At 38.4% G+C, this 22157-nt stretch overlaps 1 protein-coding gene across 2 annotated transcripts; it reads right to left on the reverse strand.

Moving 5' to 3' along the window:
* Positions 1 to 751: 751 nt before the first annotated feature.
* On the reverse strand, positions 752 to 19399 carry LOC145772263 (tumor necrosis factor receptor superfamily member 19-like). Of its 2 annotated transcripts, none has more exons than XM_082584128.1 (11): positions 19292 to 19399; positions 13804 to 13905; positions 13200 to 13304; positions 11973 to 12138; positions 11237 to 11353; positions 10129 to 10234; positions 8653 to 8793; positions 7722 to 7777; positions 5527 to 5559; positions 5167 to 5216; positions 752 to 2149 (listed from the first exon to the last, which is right to left on the reverse strand). In XM_082584128.1, exons 1-11 carry the CDS (start codon positions 19334 to 19336, stop codon positions 2138 to 2140), a joined length of 933 nt encoding a protein of 310 aa, XP_082440254.1. In that variant the 5' UTR covers positions 19337 to 19399; the 3' UTR covers positions 752 to 2137. The 2 variants fall into 2 exon arrangements, with proteins under 2 accessions (XP_082440254.1, XP_082440253.1); XM_082584127.1 differs by having other exon boundaries at positions 5149 to 5216.
* Positions 19400 to 22157: the final 2758 nt, after the last annotated feature.

The following is a 22157-nucleotide window of genomic DNA, read 5'->3' on the forward strand; positions in this document are numbered from 1 at the left end:
CGCTAACGCTTGCGGCAACATTTTTTTGGATAGTTTGCGCTTGAGGCTACGCCGTAAAGTTTTCGCGGTTTTTTAGCGCATAGCGTCAACGCATACTTTTTGATGTATTTTTTTCGCTACAACACGCCAATACCTTCCAGCGCTGCAGTTGAAAGAATGTTTTCAATGGGCAAAGACATATTGGAACCAAAACACAGCAAAATGTCAGATGAACACTTTCAGATGCTTGTGTTTCTTTGTGGAAATTCAAAATAAAACTTGTTTGTTTCGAGTGGTTTATACCTTGTAAATGTTTGGCACCTAGCAAACAAAATTAGTTTACGCTAGTGTATGCGCTGACGCTGACAACTTTTTTACAAGTTACGTTGACGCATACGGCGTATGGTTTTTCGAAAGTTTGCGTTTACGCTGACGGCGTCAATATTTTTTATATGCGCGTACATCACTGCTCGTAGGGGAAGGTTTGGTTAGTTGAGCCGGGTAACGGTTGGTCCATCCGGTTTTATCGCAACGTCGTGCATGGCGGGACAAGTAGCCTATGCCTGAAAGTGGACAAGATTGACTTCCTTGCCTTCCTGTCTACTCTAAACTTTCAATCACTCGCGTAAGCTTGGATACTACAACAATATCAAATACAGACACATTTTGGTTGTTGCTGTTAGAACCCCAAACTAATTTGATGACGTAAATTTTATCCGCTGGCCTGCCATAATAACAGCATGAGAAAACGTTAAAATAGACGCAGTTATGAAAATGCCACGGCAAGTTTTATTAAATACAAAAAGTCGACCAATCATGAGTTGTTCAAATATCACATTACAGCATTTTCTTGTTTTTATCTTCCCCAAGTGAGACCCACGATGACGTGTGTCGTCGAGTTACATAACGCAGTAAAGCGATTTCGACACCCTATTATCACGTCCCAATGGCGTCATCTAAGGTGTGAATAGTTTCATAAATAACTTAATATTATACCAAACCATTAAACATATTTCATTGATTCAACTGTTTGGTAAAAGGTTGGATTTTGTACAACCGGTCTGAAAAAAAAATATTGACAATAAGTTAAGCATAAGTTATATGGACTTGTGTCTTGATTTTTCTTTTTTGTTTCGGTTGTTACTTTCATTTGTTGTTGCTTCGACACCTGGCACACATCCAGTTGTTTAAATAGGTAGGCTACGTAAAAGTGTTATCTGCTATGAATTATTTCACCTCAAGAGCCGAACGGTTAATCATGCAGTTTTTCCAAACACAAACTCAGTGCTTAACCAGCTGAGCTATCGGGGCGACCCAAAGATACAATTTTGAGTTTTCTACAGTAAATAAACAAAAAAAAAATTTGAGGCTTAATCTCTCTCTCGATTTTGTTCGAAAGAAGCACGGTCTTCATCTCCAAACATTAAACATCAAAAGTTATTTGAGCTAGACAAATGATTGTTGAAGTTCAAGTTCATGCAGTTGCAGAAAATGTTATTGTAAAAAATAAGGTTTCTGTTGTGACTTGTGACACATTTTGTTTCTATGTTTTGCAGTAATGTTACCTTAAAAATACATGAAGTGCCACTGTAAACGTAAGACCATGCATTGCGAGTCAGTAATCACAATTTAGGCCGTACCTAAAGGTAAAGGTGGACCCATACTCAGATATTGAGCTTCGTATTTATATCTAAAATTATGACTTTTGTGGACAAAAATAGGTCAACAAAACTTCACTAAGGTATAAAGAGTGTATATGATTGCATCATGCAGGACTGTTCCAAACGAGCTAAGAAGTCCAACGTTGCAGTCCTTGATAGTAAACCGTACTACAAACGGTGAAGACAATACCAAGTTTTTGGATCAGCGGTATAATTGACCACTGACCATTGTCATGTCATGTTGTAACGACAGCGTTATTGCACACAAAACAAACACATTGCGAATTCGTAAAAAACAACAATTTCAAAGGCAAAGTAGCGAATGTCAACAGCAATATTTTGCTTCAGTTTTACAGGAAATTCTTTCTTATTAACAACACATGCTTCCCCAAACACAATGTTCGCTTGCAATTTGGCCACTTTGTAGCTTTAATGCAGAAGCAATTTTCGCAATTCCAATCTCTCAGCATCAAAGAGACTAAAAGTTCATGCTGTCTCTATGAAGACTCCTGAAACAAACAGTGTCGGGTTAGTGTTGGTTTGGCACCTGCGTGACGAGACACAAAGTATTAGGCAATATCTTTCCTAGAAGTTGGAACATGCGAGACACCACATCAAAGTTGGAATGCAGATATTGGTGTTGTTGCGCCATGTCAAAATCCTTGTTATTTAATAAATCATTTCCCTCTAGAGCAGTCTTAACACTTACAGTTCGCATATTGGCGCTTCTACCATTTTCTAGACCTCTGCTATGTTATGGCAAGTCATATTGTTTTTTTGTATTCATGGTGCGAAATAAAAACATGATGATAACATATTTGGAGCAGTAGACTAAACTAAATAAGACAACGCATTGCCACGCCGGCTACAAACGCTAACGCTACAATCGATGAACAACATAATATACATTTTTTCCGGTGAAAATTAAGCTGAACTATCACAAGATGTATAAGGTGATAATCTGCTTTCATTCCGACCATTCGTCAATCAGACACGACTGACTTCTTTAGGGGGCTAGGTCAGGTAGTGACTACCTGTCTAGCATGGCAAAATACAGGACTATGTTGTTGTAAACCGACCAAACATGTAAAATGCAATTCAACTGCCAAACAAAAATTATCGCGCGCAAATTTTGAAGATAGAAAAAAGAGTTCGTCGTCGTCGTCTGAGCTTCTGGGGCCGAGGGTCTATCCTTTTACCACCCCAGATTCACGATGTTCCCGGACTACACTGGAAGGCTGCTAGAGAGCAGCCAGTCTTTAGTTTCATCATCCATGACGCGCAGACCTTCCACTCCGTTAGGTGGCTTGAGTCATTGATGATGTGGTCTGCGGTCTGTTCCTCGGCACCACATTCACAGGAGGAGGAAGAAGCCATTCCCCATTGGTGCATGGTTGAGCGGAAAAGCCCAATACCCGTACGGAGACGGTTGAGGCGCACTCACGCCTGTCTCTGTAGTGTCAGGCCAGTGGAGCGTGTGTCGGCGTCGGGGATGAATGAATGGAGTCTGGTGGTGCTTGACCTCCATTCAGAATTCCATTTATGGTCCGCCCAAGTAGCCGCAGAGATGTCTTGTTCATCAGCTTCGTTGATCAGAAGCCGAGCGGCTGGCACGAATGGGTGTCTTGATTTAAGTCGGCGGGGGTGCCCGTTTGGGAAGGCAGAGATCTTGTGGTGGAGAAGATGGTTAGGCTCCAGTGCCCGTCGACCGAGGGACAGAGTGGCTTCTTCGCGACGAAGCTCAGCAGGTTGGATGCCAGCTAGAATGGGGAGATTGTCCAATGGTGTGGGACGCAGGCATCCGGTCATTGTGCGCAGGGCGCTGTTTATGGCAGTGTCGATGTTGTGGCAGTGAGCACTGCGGCACCAGACAGGTACACGGTACTCTGCAGAAGGGTAGACAAGGGCTAAGGCTGCCATTCGCAAAGTGTCAGCCCTCGCCCCCCAGCTAGAGCCTGCCAGGCGCTTCAGTAGTGCAGCGCGGGATGTCAGTTTCTTGCGCAGTGACACCAAATGGTGGCGGTATGTGAGCGATCTGTCTAGTGTCACCCCAAGATACCTTGGCTCGGGGCAGAAGGACAGAGGTTTTCCGTTGTTGTGGACATGTAGCTCACGATCAGCTTCCCGATTGTGTAGGTGGAAAGCTGCCGCCACAGTTTTGGTTTCGCTGAGTTTCAGTCGCCAGTTCTGGAGATAAGCTGAGATGGTTTGCATGTCCTGGCTCAAGGTGTCTTCTAGATTTTCCCACAACTTTGTGGAAAGGAGAATTGCCAGATCGTCCGTATAAGCGTATTTTGTGGAGACCGTGGTTGGCAGGTCGTGGGTGTAAATGTTGAAAAGAAGTGGAGCCAGGACCGATCCCTGTGGGACGCCGTTTTTCAGGCGTCTCAGTCTGCTTCGCCGTGGGTTGCCTGTGGTGAGGGTGAAGTTTCGATTCCTGACAAGTTCCATAATCATATGGACCATATGTCGGTCAGGAAGCAGGCGAAGCAGCTTGTAAGTAAGGCTGCGATGCCATACAGTATCGTAGGCAGCTGTGAGATCTAGAAAGACAGCGCCGGCCTTCTCTTTTGCCTCAAAGCAGTCCTCGATGTCTTGGGTCAACAGTGTGACCTGATCTACAGTAGATTTTCCGCGCCGAAACCCAGCTTGCTCTTTTGGAAGGAGCGGGTCGATGATTGGGTTCACGCGGGCATAGATCAGCCTTTCGAGGATTTTGAAAGGAACGCAGAGGAGGGATATCGGACGATAACTCCTTGGGTCCTCTGGTGGCTTGTGAGGCTTAGGGATCGCAACTACTAGAGCTCTTCTCTAGATTTTTGGAATTGTGAGGTGGTGCAGGCAGGAAGAGAGGAATCTACGTATCCAGGACTTGAGATCTTATCCGGCCCTGGAGACTTGTGTGGTTTCACAAGGCGGAGGGCGGCGGCGAATTCCTCTGGAGTGAAATCTCCAGAGATTGTTTCTTCTTGTGGTGTTACCACTCGCCACAGAGTTCAAATGTTCATCATAGAGTTCAAATGTCATCAATGGATATATTGGATATAGAAGAAAATAATATATCAGTCACCTAAGGTTTTAAATTGTTTGGTTATCGATTATTTTTCAACACATTATGGAGCTTTTCAACAAGCAGTAAACAGGTTTATTAAAAACAAAAGTTCAAAGTAATTTATGTCGAAATGTTTTTCAAACGTGGGAAAGACGTCCTATCTTGCAATTATTGTAAAAAACAAAGATAATGGTAAAAGAAACTTTTCATCAGGCTCAATATTACCAACTCTAGTCATCTCGCTTTCATTTGAGCTTCTCCATCCAAGAGTCTACAATCTTAACATCCAGATTGGTGATAAATCAAAAAAGCAATAAATAAAAAAAACAATACCAACAATAGTAATGGATCAGCAATGAAACTCAATTCGTAGTGGAAAATTGACTACAAAATTATAAATCTTCGAAAATAAAACAAACAAACAAGGAAATAGCCCAATTAATGCTCAATGGTTACCGTGGCGGGGAGTAATACCTTCTGGACGGACGTTGTGTCAAAGGCATCCACATCGATTTGGTATGCATCTACAAAATATAACATTGCGGGAACGTTAAAAACATGGACAGAAGCATTTTGTGGACAAGAAATATCACTTTTTACATGGCACTAGAATTCATGTCCAATTATTAGTCAACAAGTGTTACAATGGTATCAAAACGTTGCAATAGTATTCTATTTTGGACAAGACAAAACCTTTTTGGAGACGATTATCCTTTTAAGCCCCATCCTCGTGGCCAAGTCCCTGGTTACCGGAATGCACAATAAAGTAAAACGTTAAAACCATAAAATGACACCTTAAGATTGATTACAAAGCAGATGTTGGATGAAACTCACCGTCTAGCCTGCTATTGTGGGCGACTTCATGACCTAAACAAAATGATCAGTCACATTTTGATTGTTGTGCTTAGGTTTATGTCGAATGGACGGAGAGTTGAACTATGTGCAAAGAAAAGCAGTCTTCCTGTTCACTTTCAAGTGTTTGACTTGGTGACTTGCTCAGTCACGTTTTCACAGTGGCGCAGCGAGGTCATTTTTTGGGATGTTCACTTTTTCCATAAATTTTATGCATATAGTTAGGCTTACCATACGTCCCGTTTTAGGTGGGACAGTCCCGCTTTTTAACGTCTTGTCCCGGCGTCGCGACCGGTCAGCCAAACGTCCCGCTTGGGCGTTCAGCCAGCCAGCATAATAGGCTACACGAACATTACCAATTAGCATGTTCTCGCTACTGTTGTTGCTGTGTAGCGTACCGGTAGCCTACTTGCTGAAGGTGAATGTGTGATTTTGTTTGTTTCGTTGTGCCGACAACTGCAACACTAATTTTGAAGGTGTGAAAAGAAGAGGGCAAAATAATGTTTTCTTCAAAGTGAAAGAAAAGATTGAAAGAGATCTGACAGGGATCGGATGTGCAGCTCATATTGTTCACAACTGCCTCCATTATGCTGTGGATACTCTCCCTGTATGTGTCGAAAGTCTTGTGAAAATCTATAAATTTCTTCACATTTACACCGTTCGAGTTACTGAGCTGAAAATTTTTTGCGACTTTGTAGATATTGAGTATGAGCGTATCTTGCAACATGGCAATACAAGATTTCTCTCTTTGCTACCAGCTTTGCAAAGAATACTTCAAATGTTTGAGAAATTGAAAAGTTACTTCAACTCTCAAGAAGGTTGTCCAACTCTCATCAAAAAATGCTTCGAAGAACCAACACAAGAGCTCTATTTGAAATTTGTTCATGGCAGTTGAAATACTTTAACGAGACTATTCTAAAGTTAGAAAAGGAAAACGCTAGTGCCGTAGATGTGGCACATGTTCTGTCAGAGCTAAAGCTAAACTTACTTGAAAAGAAAGAAAACAACTTCATCCCATCTGCAGCATTGACTCTCTTAGGCAAGCTAAAAGAAGCAGGCGAATTAAACTTAAACTTGTTTTACAAAGAAGCAAGAGATTTTTACGATAAATGCTTATCGTATCTGGATCTTTCTGACGGTTCTTATAAAGATGAGCTTCCTCATTTTTGGATCGACCTAAACAAAGAAATATCCTGGGTGCGAGTGTGTGAGTCTGCGGAAAAGATCAACATGATGTTTGGGAAGCAGGTGATCAACAGCGACTCTCTTTTCGACGAACCAGTACTAGTGAAACGGCACATGTCTGAACGTTGTAAGGAAGAGAGCTGGCAAAATGCGTCTTTGGAACAAAAGTGGGTCGAGATGTTCAAAGTATTTGAAAAAAAAAATGCATAGGCCTACGCGTTTCAAACTTTCAAAAGCTGGTAAAGTTCATATTTTGTTTACCCGGAACATCCGCACCCGTAGAAAGAATTTTTTCCATCATGAAGAGCATGTGGTCTGAGAGCAGAAGCAAGATGCTAGAGCAGAACGTGAAAGCCGTTATCAAAAATACTGATTGGTCCTGCTCTGACTTTTACGAAAATGTAAAATTGAACAATGTCTTTTTGAAGAAAGTGTTATCTACAGAAAGTATGATTGGGCGAATAAGTAAATTCGCAAATGCTTGTAGGCAGTGTTGGGTAAATTCAGTGCAATTGGGAGTTATTTATCGACTTGAAAACCGCAGGCTATTTTATTATACTTTCTTCCTTTTACTTTACAAAAAAGATCTAAATTCGAATTATTTTGTATCGTTAACATCAATTTCTTTCTATTTTTCGAACTGAAACCGATATTTAGACAGAGAATATGCGCATGAACTCTCGATGACAATGCGGTCAATGAAGACAGCCGGGATGGCTTTAAATGTAGGCCTATGTAATAATATCGGAAAATGTAAAGTTAAAAAATCACAGCTAAGTGGTCTTGGTCTTTGAAGGCGTCCCGTTTTGAAGTCACAAAAATATGGTAAGCCTACATATAGTCTACTTGCATAAAAAAAAAACAACAACAGTGGAACAGCATCCAGGGCTTTAATACAAGTAAACTAAAGTTTACTGAAAAAAATGAACACCACAAACACCTGTTTTAACACTATAAAACTGTGTAAACATTTTTAAACCACAAAACCTTACGTGCGAAACCAGAACTAAGAAAATCCTGCTGAACTTTGTTCAATCCCCCAGTGCCCCTGCAAAAACAATTGCTAAACTCAATATCAGGCCAAGTGCAAATGAGACACATATAACCACTTTATTATGTCCAACAGACATTTTTCACACAATACAGAAGAGTAAGGTAGTCTAGATTGTACAGTATATGCGTATGTGTTTTGTGTAAAGATGTCAATTCATGGGTGACAGAGGTCTCGTCTTCTGCTCGGGAATGAAGCTAACGGGGGCGAGATATGTTTTTAGCTCTACCCCCACAACTTTTGTCAATTTTAATAAAAACATTAACTATCTCATTTAAAAACAGATAGTTTAAAATGGCAAAAAAAAAGTTGCAAGGCTTGTTAATCGCAGCATCTTGTGCCTACCATGAGCATAAGCTTGTTAAAAAAACGCTGTATCAATCAGAGATTGCGTTGCTCTTAGCGCTTTTCAAAACAGACAGTGTCAGTGCAGCCTTGGACAGACGCAGCCAGGCCCGGATTTAGGGGGGGGCAGAGGGGGCAGTTGCCCCGGGCCCCCCGACTTTTGAAGGGCCCCCCTATGTGGTTAAAATGTGATTTTGTGTTATTTTTTTTGTTTTGGCCTTTAAAGTTTCTGCAAAATGCTGTGCAGTACTGGACTGATGCTACTGTAGACGTAGAGATGGTTTTTCGCGCCGTAGGCTTGAAAAATTTTTTTGCATGGGGGCCCCCCGATCTAAAAGTGCCCCGGGCCCCCCATCAGCTAAATCCGGCCCTGGACGCAGCCGATTACCCTATACTACCATGGATTCATTCCTTTGCTGAATGCAATGCTGGAGTATGATTCAGTGCCATTTTAAAAAAGCTTTTTATATGACTCGACCCCACTTGTGCTTTAACCACTAAGTCACCGAGCTAGTGTCTACACCTACCTACAATCTTCGCTTGCGAACTGTCTAGTTGGCAGATCATGATAAGCTTTTTCCCAATGGTATTCTACAGTCGGCATGTTGCTGTATGTATTCGAACCATTGGGAGTCGGGATATCGTACTGCGATGAACACTTGGAGAGTCTGCGTAGAGAATGTAAATTAAGGGATGCGGAAGTACATTCTTTTTTGGCCACACGTAGGAGCAGTTAAACTCGTGTTAAGGCAAATTAAGGTTTCTTGTTGTAGATAGCAACTTTGTAACAAAGTGCATTAAAAGTTTTGAAGTGAAATTTAAACCTTCCAGGGTAGATGGAAAAGCAGAGGATCGAATTCTGTAAAGTTATGTCCTTTTGTCTGTGTCGCGTCACAATTAGCCACTAAAATTCCATAGAGAAAAACATTACCAACTTTGCACTTATAACAAATGTTGGCAAAAGTGTGGTTTTTGTTGCCTAATCTAATACGTATATTGTACAATCGGGTAGAGAGAAAACATGATGGTACACAAAAACAATGGCAAAACTTCGGCAAACTTTATTTGAGAAAGAAAAATGGTTAAACAAAGACAAATAACTATGTAACTAATCTGATTTCGGATATTCATGACCTCAGCTCAACGACTGCCTCTGACTACTCATGCAAAAAAGCAAAAAATTGCTTTAACCTATTTTCTATTTGCGCTAACTAAAACTTTAGCAACGCATTTTTCAAAAACTTATCTGTATTTTTTAATCACGAGTAGCCGTTTGGGGATAAACTTGAGTTAACGTTTCCAGGCATAGAATCAAGACGTAACTACTACTACTACAGGAGGCTACTTCCATCACATTGTTTGATTATGCCATGGACCAAGTACAAATCGGAAGTAACATATTTTTAAACATAGAAGAATGTCAAGATAAAGCAAACAACCCAACCAGAAAAATTTCCTTTTTACACTATTTCAACGTCCAGTGACTTTCCTTATACGTGGTGGGCGACGCTACCCAGTCAGCAAGTCAGTCCTTTTTACATTGATTTTACATTTGCAACGTTTGCAACGTCAGTGATAATCGAAAAGCTAAGCAGAACAAACTACATCAAACGTTTTGAGTAAACTAGTAACTAATTTTGATTTTTCTAGATATTTGACTACATGTCGAAAAGTTTTCATTGGGCCAATCCTAAAGGTCATTGTTACATTGGTGGCCTGCGCGATATCTTTCGTGGAGTTAGGGGATTGAGCATGAAAAACGGCTTTTGTTGGCTGGGGGGGGCACATCATTAACTCTACAATCTAAGGCACCAAAGAGGGCAGGTGGACTGGCGTCGAATCAAAGTAATCTAATATTTTCAATGAGATCGACAGTGTACTACAAAATCAATTGACCATTGCATTAATTAAAAAGTGTCTCTTATGGAGCCAAGGTTAAATTTCTGTTAACAAATGTTAAATTTCTAATATTTCTCTCATGTTAATGAAACCAACCAGCTTACCTTCCGCAAGGCGCATTCGAGGTCAGCGGCTCCAGTGAAGTGCTAGTCATCACTCTGGTGTCCCGAGTAGATTTGTGTCTCTTTCTGTCTCGTCGCGGTTTCGAACCTTCAGTTTCATATTTGAAGAATTGATTTGTGGTACAAAACTTGAGCATAAAAAGAAGGTTTTTCATTGTTCGAAATAGCAGCTGTAGACAAAAGTACTGAAGCTTCGAGCAATGGTAAATCTTCTTGCCAAATTCAAGTCTTATATTTACATTTAGTAAGTCACAGGATTTATTTAGACTTAAAAGAACTTAAAGGCTAAAAGTTTATCTGAGGTGGGCACGTGCAGGCATGAAGCAAAATGGTTAAATACTTAGAACAAAGTCGATATGAAGAAAAACAAATTCTCTTTTCATTTTTGCTGAAACAAACAAAAACTTTATAACCTCTAACAACATTGCAATCACACTCACACATTAAGTACATTTTCGCCAGAGTGGATAACAGAACTCTGTTCTCAAAAAATACCAAGTTTTAAACGTAATACCTAATCAATTAATAAAATCTACATTGCTTGCTTATTATGCGATTATTGTCACAAGCGTGCAAGGTTTTAAATAACCGCAATCGTAAAATAAGCAAGCACTCGAAACAGTATATACCTTAACTACCGCTAATAATGGTACAGTATTATAATCACAACATCTAGGCATGGACCAAATTCAATTTAGCAACACTGGGCAAGCTAGTTCAAAATCGTGACTGGTGGAAATAGATGACCCATGTTATGCGAAATCTGCTTCAGACGGAGATGGCGACTGAATGAATAAATGTAATCACGGTAAGCTAGGGACGGTACATTACGGGACGCGCAACTCCGTTGTTCCTTCAACATTAGAAGGGTCAATTTCCAATTTGAGATTTTTTTTACGCTTGACTGCTGGCTTGCTTTCAACTAAAAACCTTAAATTACTTTAAAATCAACTTCACTCTTCTTATATAATCCATAAAAAGTAAAATATTTTGTAAATTACAAAAAAACGTAACCCTTCTAGTGTTGCGGATAAGCCAAAAGCGGATGAAGTTTCGCATCCCTATGATCTACAATCCCTAGGTAAGCTACCTGAATTCCGCTTTGTTGCTCTCCTCCACAAACAGAAACAAATGATCACTAGCGCCACCAGAACAACAACGGACGCAGACATAATCAAGCCGATGATCTTCCAATCTAAGGGTTGCCCTACGATTGCAACAAGAGCTTGAAGAAAAAATAATACTGCAGTCTGCAACGTGAATTACCTTGTTGCTGTGTACACGAAAATCTTCGAGAAAAAAATTGTTAAATTGTTGGCATTTTATTTGTGTACTTCAGGTGTTGAATACGTTGCAACTTGAACTTTATCAGCTTCACTAAATACAGTTTTTTGCTAAAATGACACAAGTAAGGTCTTAAGCTTTAGTAGCATTGTTAAGATTTTTACAAACAAACAGCTAGAACGTAGGCTAGAGAAAAGTGGTTTGATATGAGAAAGATATTAATCAAGGAATGAAGATTATATGTGTACGAAATGGTGCAAAGATTGAAGGGGACAGCGAAGATGAAAGAACTGTAAATGAGGGCATAGGAGTGATGCGCACACAGAAGATACACAAGATCGCGTTGTAACAATAGAGAATACACACTGGCGATTCTGCAACACAAATGTCACAAGAAGACGTTAAAGACAACTTTTCCCAAAAAAACAAAAACATTCGGACTATGAAACAATAAGTGCTCTACTACTAACTTTTGGGCAGACAACCCTTTGTCCCACATAACTACGACGCTGGATACAATGAAAATAACAATGTCAGCTTACTCAAGCACTCAGGGTGGGTTGAATGAGGATCGCATTTGAAGCATTCTGTAGCAGTGTTGCCGTCTGATTTCTTTGGGCGAAAGAAACCGATGTAGCATTCTCCACATTCAGCAGCTGATGTGCTCGTGCAACTGGTGGAGACGACAGAGTTTAACTTGTCACAAGGCTGGAAAAAGAAAAGTGATTTGGAGATTGTAGAGTAACAGCGTTTTTCTGGATGTCAACAGAAGACTAAGCGCTAACTAACGCAGCGAGCGCTAACTAATGCGTTTCGGTTACCACAACGGCGTGGGTGCTCATATTTTTATTAGCTACTATTAAACAATCAAACTATCCAGTCATTAGTTAACAAGTGTTCCTCGGTAGCCGAATGTAGCAATAAATTGATAGCGATAGACATCGGTGCTTCGCCTATGAGGCTGGGCTCACCAGTATCGCACCACTAACTCATGTCACAAAGCCATCAACTATGATTACATTATGGAATCGGTGTTTGTAGTTGGTTCCTCTCTAAATGGATTAATTAACTAAGGTATTACATTTAAACCTATGTGGCTGTTTAAAATACTTTCAATGGGTTTTCACCTTCTATACTGGCCTGGTGATAGAGATTGATTACCTATATGAAGTTTCTATTAAAGGTTTCTTTTCACTGCTGCAGCCTGGTATTATTTTATTCACCAGATGTCGCCAAAGAATGCTTTCATTAATTTTTCAATGATGTGTTTCACGACATTTTTTTTCTTGTGAAACCAAATGCCAATTTGCAATACTGGTCGATCGAGATTTAATCAGAACAAAATAGCTTTTTGCATTCAAACGTCATTCAAATTAATAATAGCCTAAAAATCTATGATTTATATGATAGGCTAGTTACTTTCCCGGACTCGACTGATGGAACTTGTAGGTTGAAAGTTACGAATACCGCCACCGGTAAGATTATTTTTTTGTAAGATTTTGCTTGGAAATTGTAATAAATCTTCTATTCAAAAAATTATATTCACTCAGTTCAGAGTAAAATCTAAGGTGAATACAACACTTTCGCATTGGAAATGGCATTTCACACAGTGGAAGGGAGTTTTAACCGTAGATTAGCTCATTATCTTTCTCATTATGAGATATCATCTTATCCTATTTGGCGCCTTTCCTATTTTTCTAGCTGCAAAATAAACTAAATGCGTGACCAACAAATTTCAATTAATCGAACACGTTACATTGAAAACTTACACTGCAGGTTAAGCAGAAGCTGTAATCATTTGCGATCGAGTAGCTTCCCCTGGGACAAGGTTGACACGAATACAAAGGGGCTTTCTTGCCATATCCACAAAGATGCTACAAAATAAGTCAAAATGGTCAATCGGTGTGTCCGCCATTTTGTCCGTCGAGGGCTAAATCAATTGTTTACTCACAGAGAGATTTTGTTGTTCAAGTTTAGACTGAAACCACAACTTGTGAAAATGTAGAGTGTTTTAAATTCTAATCTGTTCTAAGCTCACCAGCTTGAGACATGCTTGCGAAGTAAGTTAATCGAAAAAAAATTTTTAATTATAAAGCTTTGGTAGAGAGTTTGTTTTTTTGAACAATAGACAAACAAAACAAAGCAACCTTAGCGGGTTTAATATAATGTAAGCTATTACACAATAATAATAACATAATTAAAATTTGAGGAATAACATTTAACTTGGTACATTCTGAGCGTATTTTCTGCTCTAAATTGTGATGAAAAATTAAAATAAAACTTTACACGAGCTAAATGCCGTCATCAAAAGAGCCGTGGGTTCCCAAGCCCTGATCTAAGAGTTATCATAAATTTGATGTGTACACAACGTACCAGAGACGGTTGAAGTCCAGGGCCGCACGTTTCGCATTTGTGACATTTATCATCTTCATCTTTGTAGTCATGCTCTCCTTCGCATTCCTTGGCTAAGCAGCACTGCATAACATTGAGTGTTGTTAGAGTTTATCTAATCAAAAAATAAAGAGCCCAAAATGTAGATAGGCCAGTAAAGCTATAAATGAAATTGATGAAAACAGTAAAGCTTTCAAAGTGTTTGCAATATAATAGCTTGAGTTTCGCTTTTAGCTGCATGATCGTCGCTTACTTCACAATGTAGATATTAACGACCTGTTTTAGCCTGATGCTGCTAGTTCGCTGTGGTAATAGCGAATTACACTTTTGCTTTCGGAACACAGTTCCTCAGTCATGTGCTATGACGAATGGTATTGAAGTCAGTGAGTCGATCTTTAATGCGGCTCTTTTGTTTGGCTTGAGGATGCTGTCAGTTGAGTTTCTGTGTTGTTAGGCGTTATTGCTGTGAAAACAAAATTTCACAGCAACAACCCCTAACAACACAGAAACTCAACCGACAGCAGCCTCAAGCCAAACAAAAGAGCAGCCATTAGACGCATTGCAACCACTGCAGCCATTACACGTACAGTACGTCAACGTGTGATGACTGCAGTGAAAAAAAAAAGATTTGATCGGGGAAAACGGACCTCATTTTCAAAATCAGTGACCAAAGTTTACCCTAAATACAATTTTTTTGTTCATGCACCAGAAAGTTGGTTTCCCATTATTGACTTGTGTTATCCTCCTAATCAACCCAATAGATCTAATTCTACGTTCAAATGAAATTGTTGTTGTAGTAGACGTTGTAGTGTAGCCTACTTTATTTCAAGTTGTTTATTAATAAAAAAAAAGCAAGACCTTTATTAAACACAAAAGAGCAGCACCTTTAATTTCGCATGCTTTTCCAACAACTAGTTTTAGATTTATTGCCCACAATTTACTTAAACCGACTTTTCTCAAAAGAGTCAAGTGGAAATTTAAACATACTACTTGAAAGGCCTCCTTAACGGATGTTTTTGAGTGGCTGTTCACGTGCGTGGTATAACCTACTTCAGAGTGTGAATGAGTGGAATATCCTAATGTGGTACAAATTTAGGATATAAGCTTTTCTATGATTGGTGGAGATGAGCGAAATCAATCTAAGCTTCTTAATTGAGGCGCCAACTCCTGATTCATTCAAGCTGACCATTGAAAAGTAAGGAAGTAACGGAAGTTTTTTCATTTGAGAAAACGAATAAATGCAAAAAGTAAAATGTGGTTTAGTTAGCCTATTGTGACTGAAATTTCAAGTAATAAACGAACGAAACTGAGTTGGTAATCAACAATGTCCACAAACATAAAACGTAGGCTTCTTCTTCTTCGTTTGAACCTTCTTCGCCACTCCAAGGGTCGAAGAAGGTTCAAACGAAGAAGAAGAAGCCTGTGTGACAAGTGTGAGCATGGCCTTTAAACAGAGGTGGGCAAAGTTACTTTCAAAAGTAACTGAGTTACAGTTACAGTTACTTGGCCAAAATAGTAACTGAGTTACCGTTACAGTTACCGATTTCAAAAATGTAACTAGTTACAGTTACTAGTTACAGTTACTAGTTACTTTCAGTCAGGCCCGCAACCAGCAAATATTTTCGGGGGGGGCATTTAATTTTTATCAAAGAACAAACATTAAAATGATGCATTGTGACATTTTTATGTTAATGTCCAAGCCCATTGATAAGGGACAAGAGTGTGTGGCACTACCATGTTACGGTTCAGTGGTCATAACTTATGTCAATCACGTTTTTGTTTAGTACAGCATTAAAGGAAACTAGCCTTTGTAACCTTTTCTCATTTAGCTATGACTACCCAAGGAAGAAAATTACGATAATACAGTAATGTGTTCAGTCGATTACAAATAAAATACAACATCTGTAGGCTAATGTGGGCAAATGCCCCCATTTCGGGGGGGGGCAAATGCCCCCAATGCCCCCCTGATTGCGGGCTTGCTTTCAGTTACTCATAAATCTCAACATAAACGCTGTAATCCAAATTTAAACAAACAATTATTTGCGGGAGGCGCATCCATTCTCCTCAACATTTATTAGATGTATCACGCACACTGTGGTGCAAATTCTTTTCTAGTTACGCAGTTGCCTTTTCCTAATGTAATTTGTTTTCCGTCTGTCTGTTTTCCACACTATTGCTTATAATCGTTGCGTGTTTCTTGATGCTTATAGTCAGTTAGTTAGTTACTTTCAAAAAGTTTAAATTTATACATATTTTCAGATTCCTGATGAGGGCTTAAGTTAAGCCGAAAACGTTTGACTGTTAAACTACTTGTAAATATGTAAAATATTTTGTTGTAATGCTCAACCCTGTGGTATTGTTGTGTTTTGCCTGTCTTTGGTACAAAAAAGCAAACTCTCTCCCGAAACTATATTCTCTTTAAATGCTCGAAACAAAGGAAATATTTGTTTTCCCTGCTATGACTCGAAGTTACGTAGACATAGACTTCCGATTTTGAATAGAGAAAGCAATGATGTAATAAGGTTGCGAACAGTGAACGTAACACCGAGACTCCGGGTCCTAAATACTCCAAAACTACGGCTCCTGTACACCTCTGGCAGCTATACGACAAGCATAAACTGAGCTATCAAGTGTTGCCAAACACTTTTGCTAAACATTGCATAGAAAGTCACATATTGATCAATCACCAAAAGCAATTAATTTAGCCAAGTCGGTTCTCAAAAATCGCCAAAAAAGAGCCAAATCGCCAAACCATAAATATGAAGCCAAACGTCTTAAAAAATCGCCAGATTTCTGGATTTTGGCGATGAATTCGCCAATATGGCAATCCTGCTCCATAAGATCACAAAACAAGAGCGCCGCGTATAAGCAGTGCTGCTCCGATACAGCAGAAGAATGCATTATTGTGCAACGCGCAGCAAACACGCATAAAGCATGACACAAACATGTGCAGAGAAATGGACGGCAATTAGAAACAGAAATTTCAATACAAAAGTAACTTGTAACTGTAACTGCTGAAAAAGTGCTAAAATAGGAACTAGTTACTGCGTTTCGTTACTTTTGGAAAATAGTAACGAAGTTACCGTTACAGTTACTCAAAAAGTAACTAGTTACAGTAACTAGTTACTTTTGTAACTAGTTACTGCCCACCTCTGCCTTTAAAATGTCGTTTAATATCTTACAGTGAACCAGGCAATGAGCGTTTAACAACAATTCCATAAAATGCGCCAATTTCTTGTAGAATTTATAAATCAGCATGTTTCATTGGTATACAAAATGTTTAGAAAACAAATAGCCTACAAACCGTCGCTGAAACGTCATCAAGCAATATAATCCCATTGAAAATATAAACATGAAAACCTAAACTGTCAAAAAAGAGGACATTTGAGCATTTTTAGTGTCCTCGGAAGACAGGTCATTTTTCTTGAAAAAAGAGGACAAATCCTCTTAAAAGAGGACGTTTGGTAGCCCTATTTGAAACGAACTAATCAGTAGTGGCAGACGTTTTATAAAACCTCCAACTAAACTTTATTTTGCCTTATAACAATCGACCTCTAGCAAGCGATGTTTGTTTCAATCTATTACCAAAGTTTTGAAGATTTTCTTTCATAATATATCGTTTTCAACATGTTTAGTTTTTCACAAGGTTTATTCATATTCTTGCTGGGCAGATGAAAATGTGCCACACAAATGTGCTAAGCATAATACCCAGCGGAAAATAATGCAAAGAAGTCCATTTAGAAATGCAAGTTTATTCGGGATTTTGTATAGAGGTGGGCGTCCCTACAATGTGCCAAAAGAGCGACGTATCCGCTAGTCGCTATCAGTTGATGAAAAGCCAACGTGCTACCGCTACGCGGACCAAAAATAGCGCGCGCTACTTCAGTATTAAATCTGTCACTGGAAAGCTGTAGCCTACCTTGTGAAGTCAAAATGACCTTGAAAACGAATGAAATCATTCGTTTACATTGCCATTTCAACGTCGTTATGGAAAAAAAATTCTAGGTGAAATTTTATTGTTATACTCCAGTGTTTCCATCAGAATCTTTAAAAGCGATTCATTTTTTTCACTTTAAATTGTAAAATAGCGATGGCACGACTAAAGTAAGTGTAATGCCTCTCCGCTACATTGGGAAAAAGTAGCATCACTAAAAACGTAGTGTCGCTACCGCTATCCCTACCACCAGGGCCGTGTGAGTACCATCTTGGGCCCACCCGAAATCCACTAATGGGCCCTATGTTTAGTGACAGCGTTTAAAAATAGCACAAGAAAGAGTTTAGGGCCGCAAACTCTTTTAATGTAGGAAAAAATTCACATTCAACATTTCAGCAAAGAGCAAACAACTCTCAGATTTTTTATAAAAAAAAAAAACTTTATAATTATAGACTATGCCGACAATGCAGTAAAGGATCTAGAAAAAAGTTGGGGAAGGACCAGAGTTTTAACAAAGCAAAGTTTATAAGATAAATGAAAAATGTTAAACTGATTGTACGAAAAAGTGCAGTCTGAAAGGGGATGATTGTTGGGGCTTGCCCACGAGATTTTTAACAAATTTAATTTTGTTTAACAAATTTAATTTTGTTTTGGTCACTTTTTGGGTATTTTTAGGAGCAATTATGTTTTTTTTTATCAAGCTGCAATTTTTGTATGACCATAGCTGTATGTAACCAAATTCATCAAACTAAAATTGAATTTGGGTAGAAGGTTTGGTTTGAAATTTAAATTAGCCTACCATTTTAAAAATAAATCATTTACAATCACAGAGGGATTTCAATAATTTATTTCTTAAAAATTTGTATAGCCTATAGTGTGGTGCAGCCTTTCAGCAGGTTACAACTTCGAAAATATATTTGAGGGTACTTTCACGACACATTTTACTTTATAGCTCATCTCCATTTAGGCTACACTGAATTTTTTTAATTGTTAATTAACTATAGGCTATTTGAATGAATAGTGTTTACCTCACAATATTGCATTATTTTGTTAGGTTTTTGTGAGACGCAAAATTTTTTTCTCCCTTAATCTACTTTTGAAACTATCTACACCCAACATTGCTGGTTAGGTCAATAAAATGTGATGGAGCGAGAAGAAGCAAGAAAATTTTGCAAAAATAGAAGAAATTACATAAACGTAAAATTAGTTGATTGGCTTCACTCATCAAGTGGTGGTAAGGGGTGTAGGCTAAACCTTTAACAAATCAGGAAGAGCTGTAGGCTTACTATACGTTGTCGGAATGGTTATATTATCAAAAATGCGATGTTAGAAAGAAAATCAGTGAAGATTAGTGTCATTGCTTTTTTATCCGCCACCCAAACAGCAAAATCCACCATTTGTACATTGATTCAACCTCTGCAGATGTTAAATCAATGTAAAAATAACGGAATTTGCTATCTGGGCTGCTGCAATCCAAGCCTACCCAACTGGATGTAAACTTGAATTTAACCAAAAATGCTTCATCTTTGCACTCACCTGGACGCCAATCAACAAAACTAAGATGAATACAATCTTTGCCATTTCTTCTAATATCAAATTCCTTCCAATATTAAAATAGCTCTTTAAGAATTTTAATTGTAGGCTAATTCTAAAATAATAAAAAGAAGTTAAATGCAAAGCTATTCTTTCAATCATTAATTTTTTGATTTGTAAAGACCTATTTCACTTCAAAATAAAAAATCAATGCACAAAAGCCTAATTTAATAAATATTAACTTAAATTTACAAAAAATAAATCAAGTTTTGTTGTTATATTTTGTAAGGCTAGTATAGTCTGCAACATTTCACTCTGTATTGCACAAAGAGCATAAGCAACTAACGGACATTGAATCGTTTTTAAATTTTCACAAAAAAAAATCATGAGGTATGAAATTACTTAACCTGATTGTGAATCCAGTTAAACATAATAATCGTTACATTTAAAAGAAACAGTTAGAACATTATAAAAGTTATTTTTAAATCTTTACATTTTTTGTATGGATACAAACGTGACACCACAATTATCAACAAAGTTTTCACCGATGTCAAAGTTCCTTTAAACACGAGGCGACCCATGTAATGATTTTTTTAAATCTGATTTATTTGTAATCGTTGAACAACGGCCGTTATTAATATTTATATCTTTAAACGTCATGTTTAAAATGTTTAATTAATTTTATTAAAATCTTTAAACATATTTGAAGGGCAACGGATTTCTACAAAATGGCGTCCCGCCTCTTCGTCGACTCGTCTCAATCGCGATGATTCGCGTCGTAGTTTGCTTGCGCGAAACTGAAATTGTGTTGCAAAGGTAATTCTGCTGGCGATTGATACAAAATGTTGTACATCTGAAATATAAAGGACTGTTCAAAACAACAATGTCATGAGAATATACCATTTTACAGGAAATTCATTACTTTGATTTGGCTTGGGATTAAATTCCGATCCAAGACTTTCTTTCGTTTCGAACAGCTCTTGTCTGCAGCCGACCAAGTCAAACACTACAGTACGGTACAGTATGTGCCGCCGGTATATTCTTATCTTATTATAATTTGAATGCAGAAATTACGCCTTAGAATTGCGATTATACAAGTGTAAGTTTCTCTTCGTTGCAGTTCTTACTCCTCAAATATATGCAAATCAATCTATTTGGATGCAGTTCTCAATGGTTAAATACTACGCAGGCAATTGCTCCTAACAGAAGATACGTTAGACATCTCACCAATTCAATGACACGGAATCGGCAAGCATAATATAGCTTACTTTCAGAAGACCTGCCATATTGTTACAGAATTATACAGAATCAATTAAAACTTTGTAACTTTTAAGTTGAGAAACTCAAAATATCTTTAGGCTATAGTGATGGCCATCAAGCAAGGGTTCCCCTCACTGAAGTAACCAAACTGTCTTTTAACGTAAGTTTACATTTTAATTTTATCTTTGGTGAACCAATTGCTAAGCATAGCTACCACTGTAAGGATTTAACCAAGTAGCTTTCAAACTGGAGCCACTTGGCTCACTAAGTAAGTGTGGAAATCTTCAAGCAAAACTGATAGCTTTTCACCTCCATTTTTTTGTTTACTTTTTAACACGGGCTTGTGCTTTTACGATGAATATGAATTTGTTTTGATAGAATCGTTCTTTGGCAATGTTTCACTTTCATCTTGAGACACATCTTTAAAACACACTAGAAACCCGCAGAAGCCAAATCCAGGTAGTGTAAAATTTCTCTAATTATTTTTTGATATTTATTGATGTGGAATTGCTCCTTGAGATTTAAACCTTGAACGCTATAGCACCAGCGTGAAGATCTCCTTTGCTCTGTCTGCTTTTACCTTGTAACTGATAAGCAGAACTTTATGAAACTGATATCTAGCGTTATTGAAATAAGCTGCCTCGTTTCCAAGCGCTTTTAAACTGTTTTCACCTGCATCAACTTTATTCTTCTCTCATGCTTAAGCAAAATAAACGCTATTTCATTTAGCTAAAACGTTGACGTGAATTACATGAAGTGAATAGCCTACTTAAAAAAACATTCACAGCGTGCGGCGTTCTGAGGTTCCAGAAAAACAAATACAGCATTGTTTTGAACACGTTCTGTCGAGTGTAGACGCCTGCTCTGGGCAAGTCCAAACCTGCCCTCAACTTTCACACGTACTGAAGTCTACGCGAGGTTATTTCTTCTTAGACACGCGTATAAATGTGAAGTTTGCACTTGTCCTTCTTCTGAGAAGCAATCCAATAAAATTTTATAGGGGTTCTCCCTACTTGGTATTTTGCAGTGAAAGGTCTCATTGCTCCTTGAGATTTAAACCTTGAACGCTTTAAACATTTTATTGCAAAAACCGTTGATTTATGGGAGGCGACATAAACAGTTGAACAGTTCATAATTTCTAGTGAAAAACTGTGGTTAACACAGACTACATAAACATATTTGGTGATTGGATTACATGCAAGCTCAAACAAATGAAAACATTAAAGCGCGGAATAGTTCAAACATGGTTCAAAATTTATATCGTTCTTAATAGTTAAAACACAAATAACGACAATATCAGAAAATTTAGTAAAAACACTTGAAAAGATGAATATAGCCAAATGTCTTGCGATTTGCCAACATTTCCAATCCCAAGTCTTCACAATTGTTGTCAGAAAATTTATAGTTGATTTCAAAAGTAGACAAAGCACTAGCGTTGAATTGAATGAAAATAACTAAAACTGGTTTGAAATTCAAACCTTTGAAATTGAAAGTTGCGAGCAGCAGTTTTCGCGTTGATATTTTCATTTTTCAAGGCTACGCCCATAACCACGTGGTTTTGTGAGTCAGGAAGAAAAGATTGCGCAACTGTTGCCTAAGACTGCGGTCA

The sequence above is a fragment of the Aplidium turbinatum genome, chromosome 6 (assembly GCF_918807975.1).
Source record: "Aplidium turbinatum chromosome 6, kaAplTurb1.1, whole genome shotgun sequence".
NCBI lineage: Eukaryota > Metazoa > Chordata > Ascidiacea > Aplousobranchia > Polyclinidae > Aplidium > Aplidium turbinatum.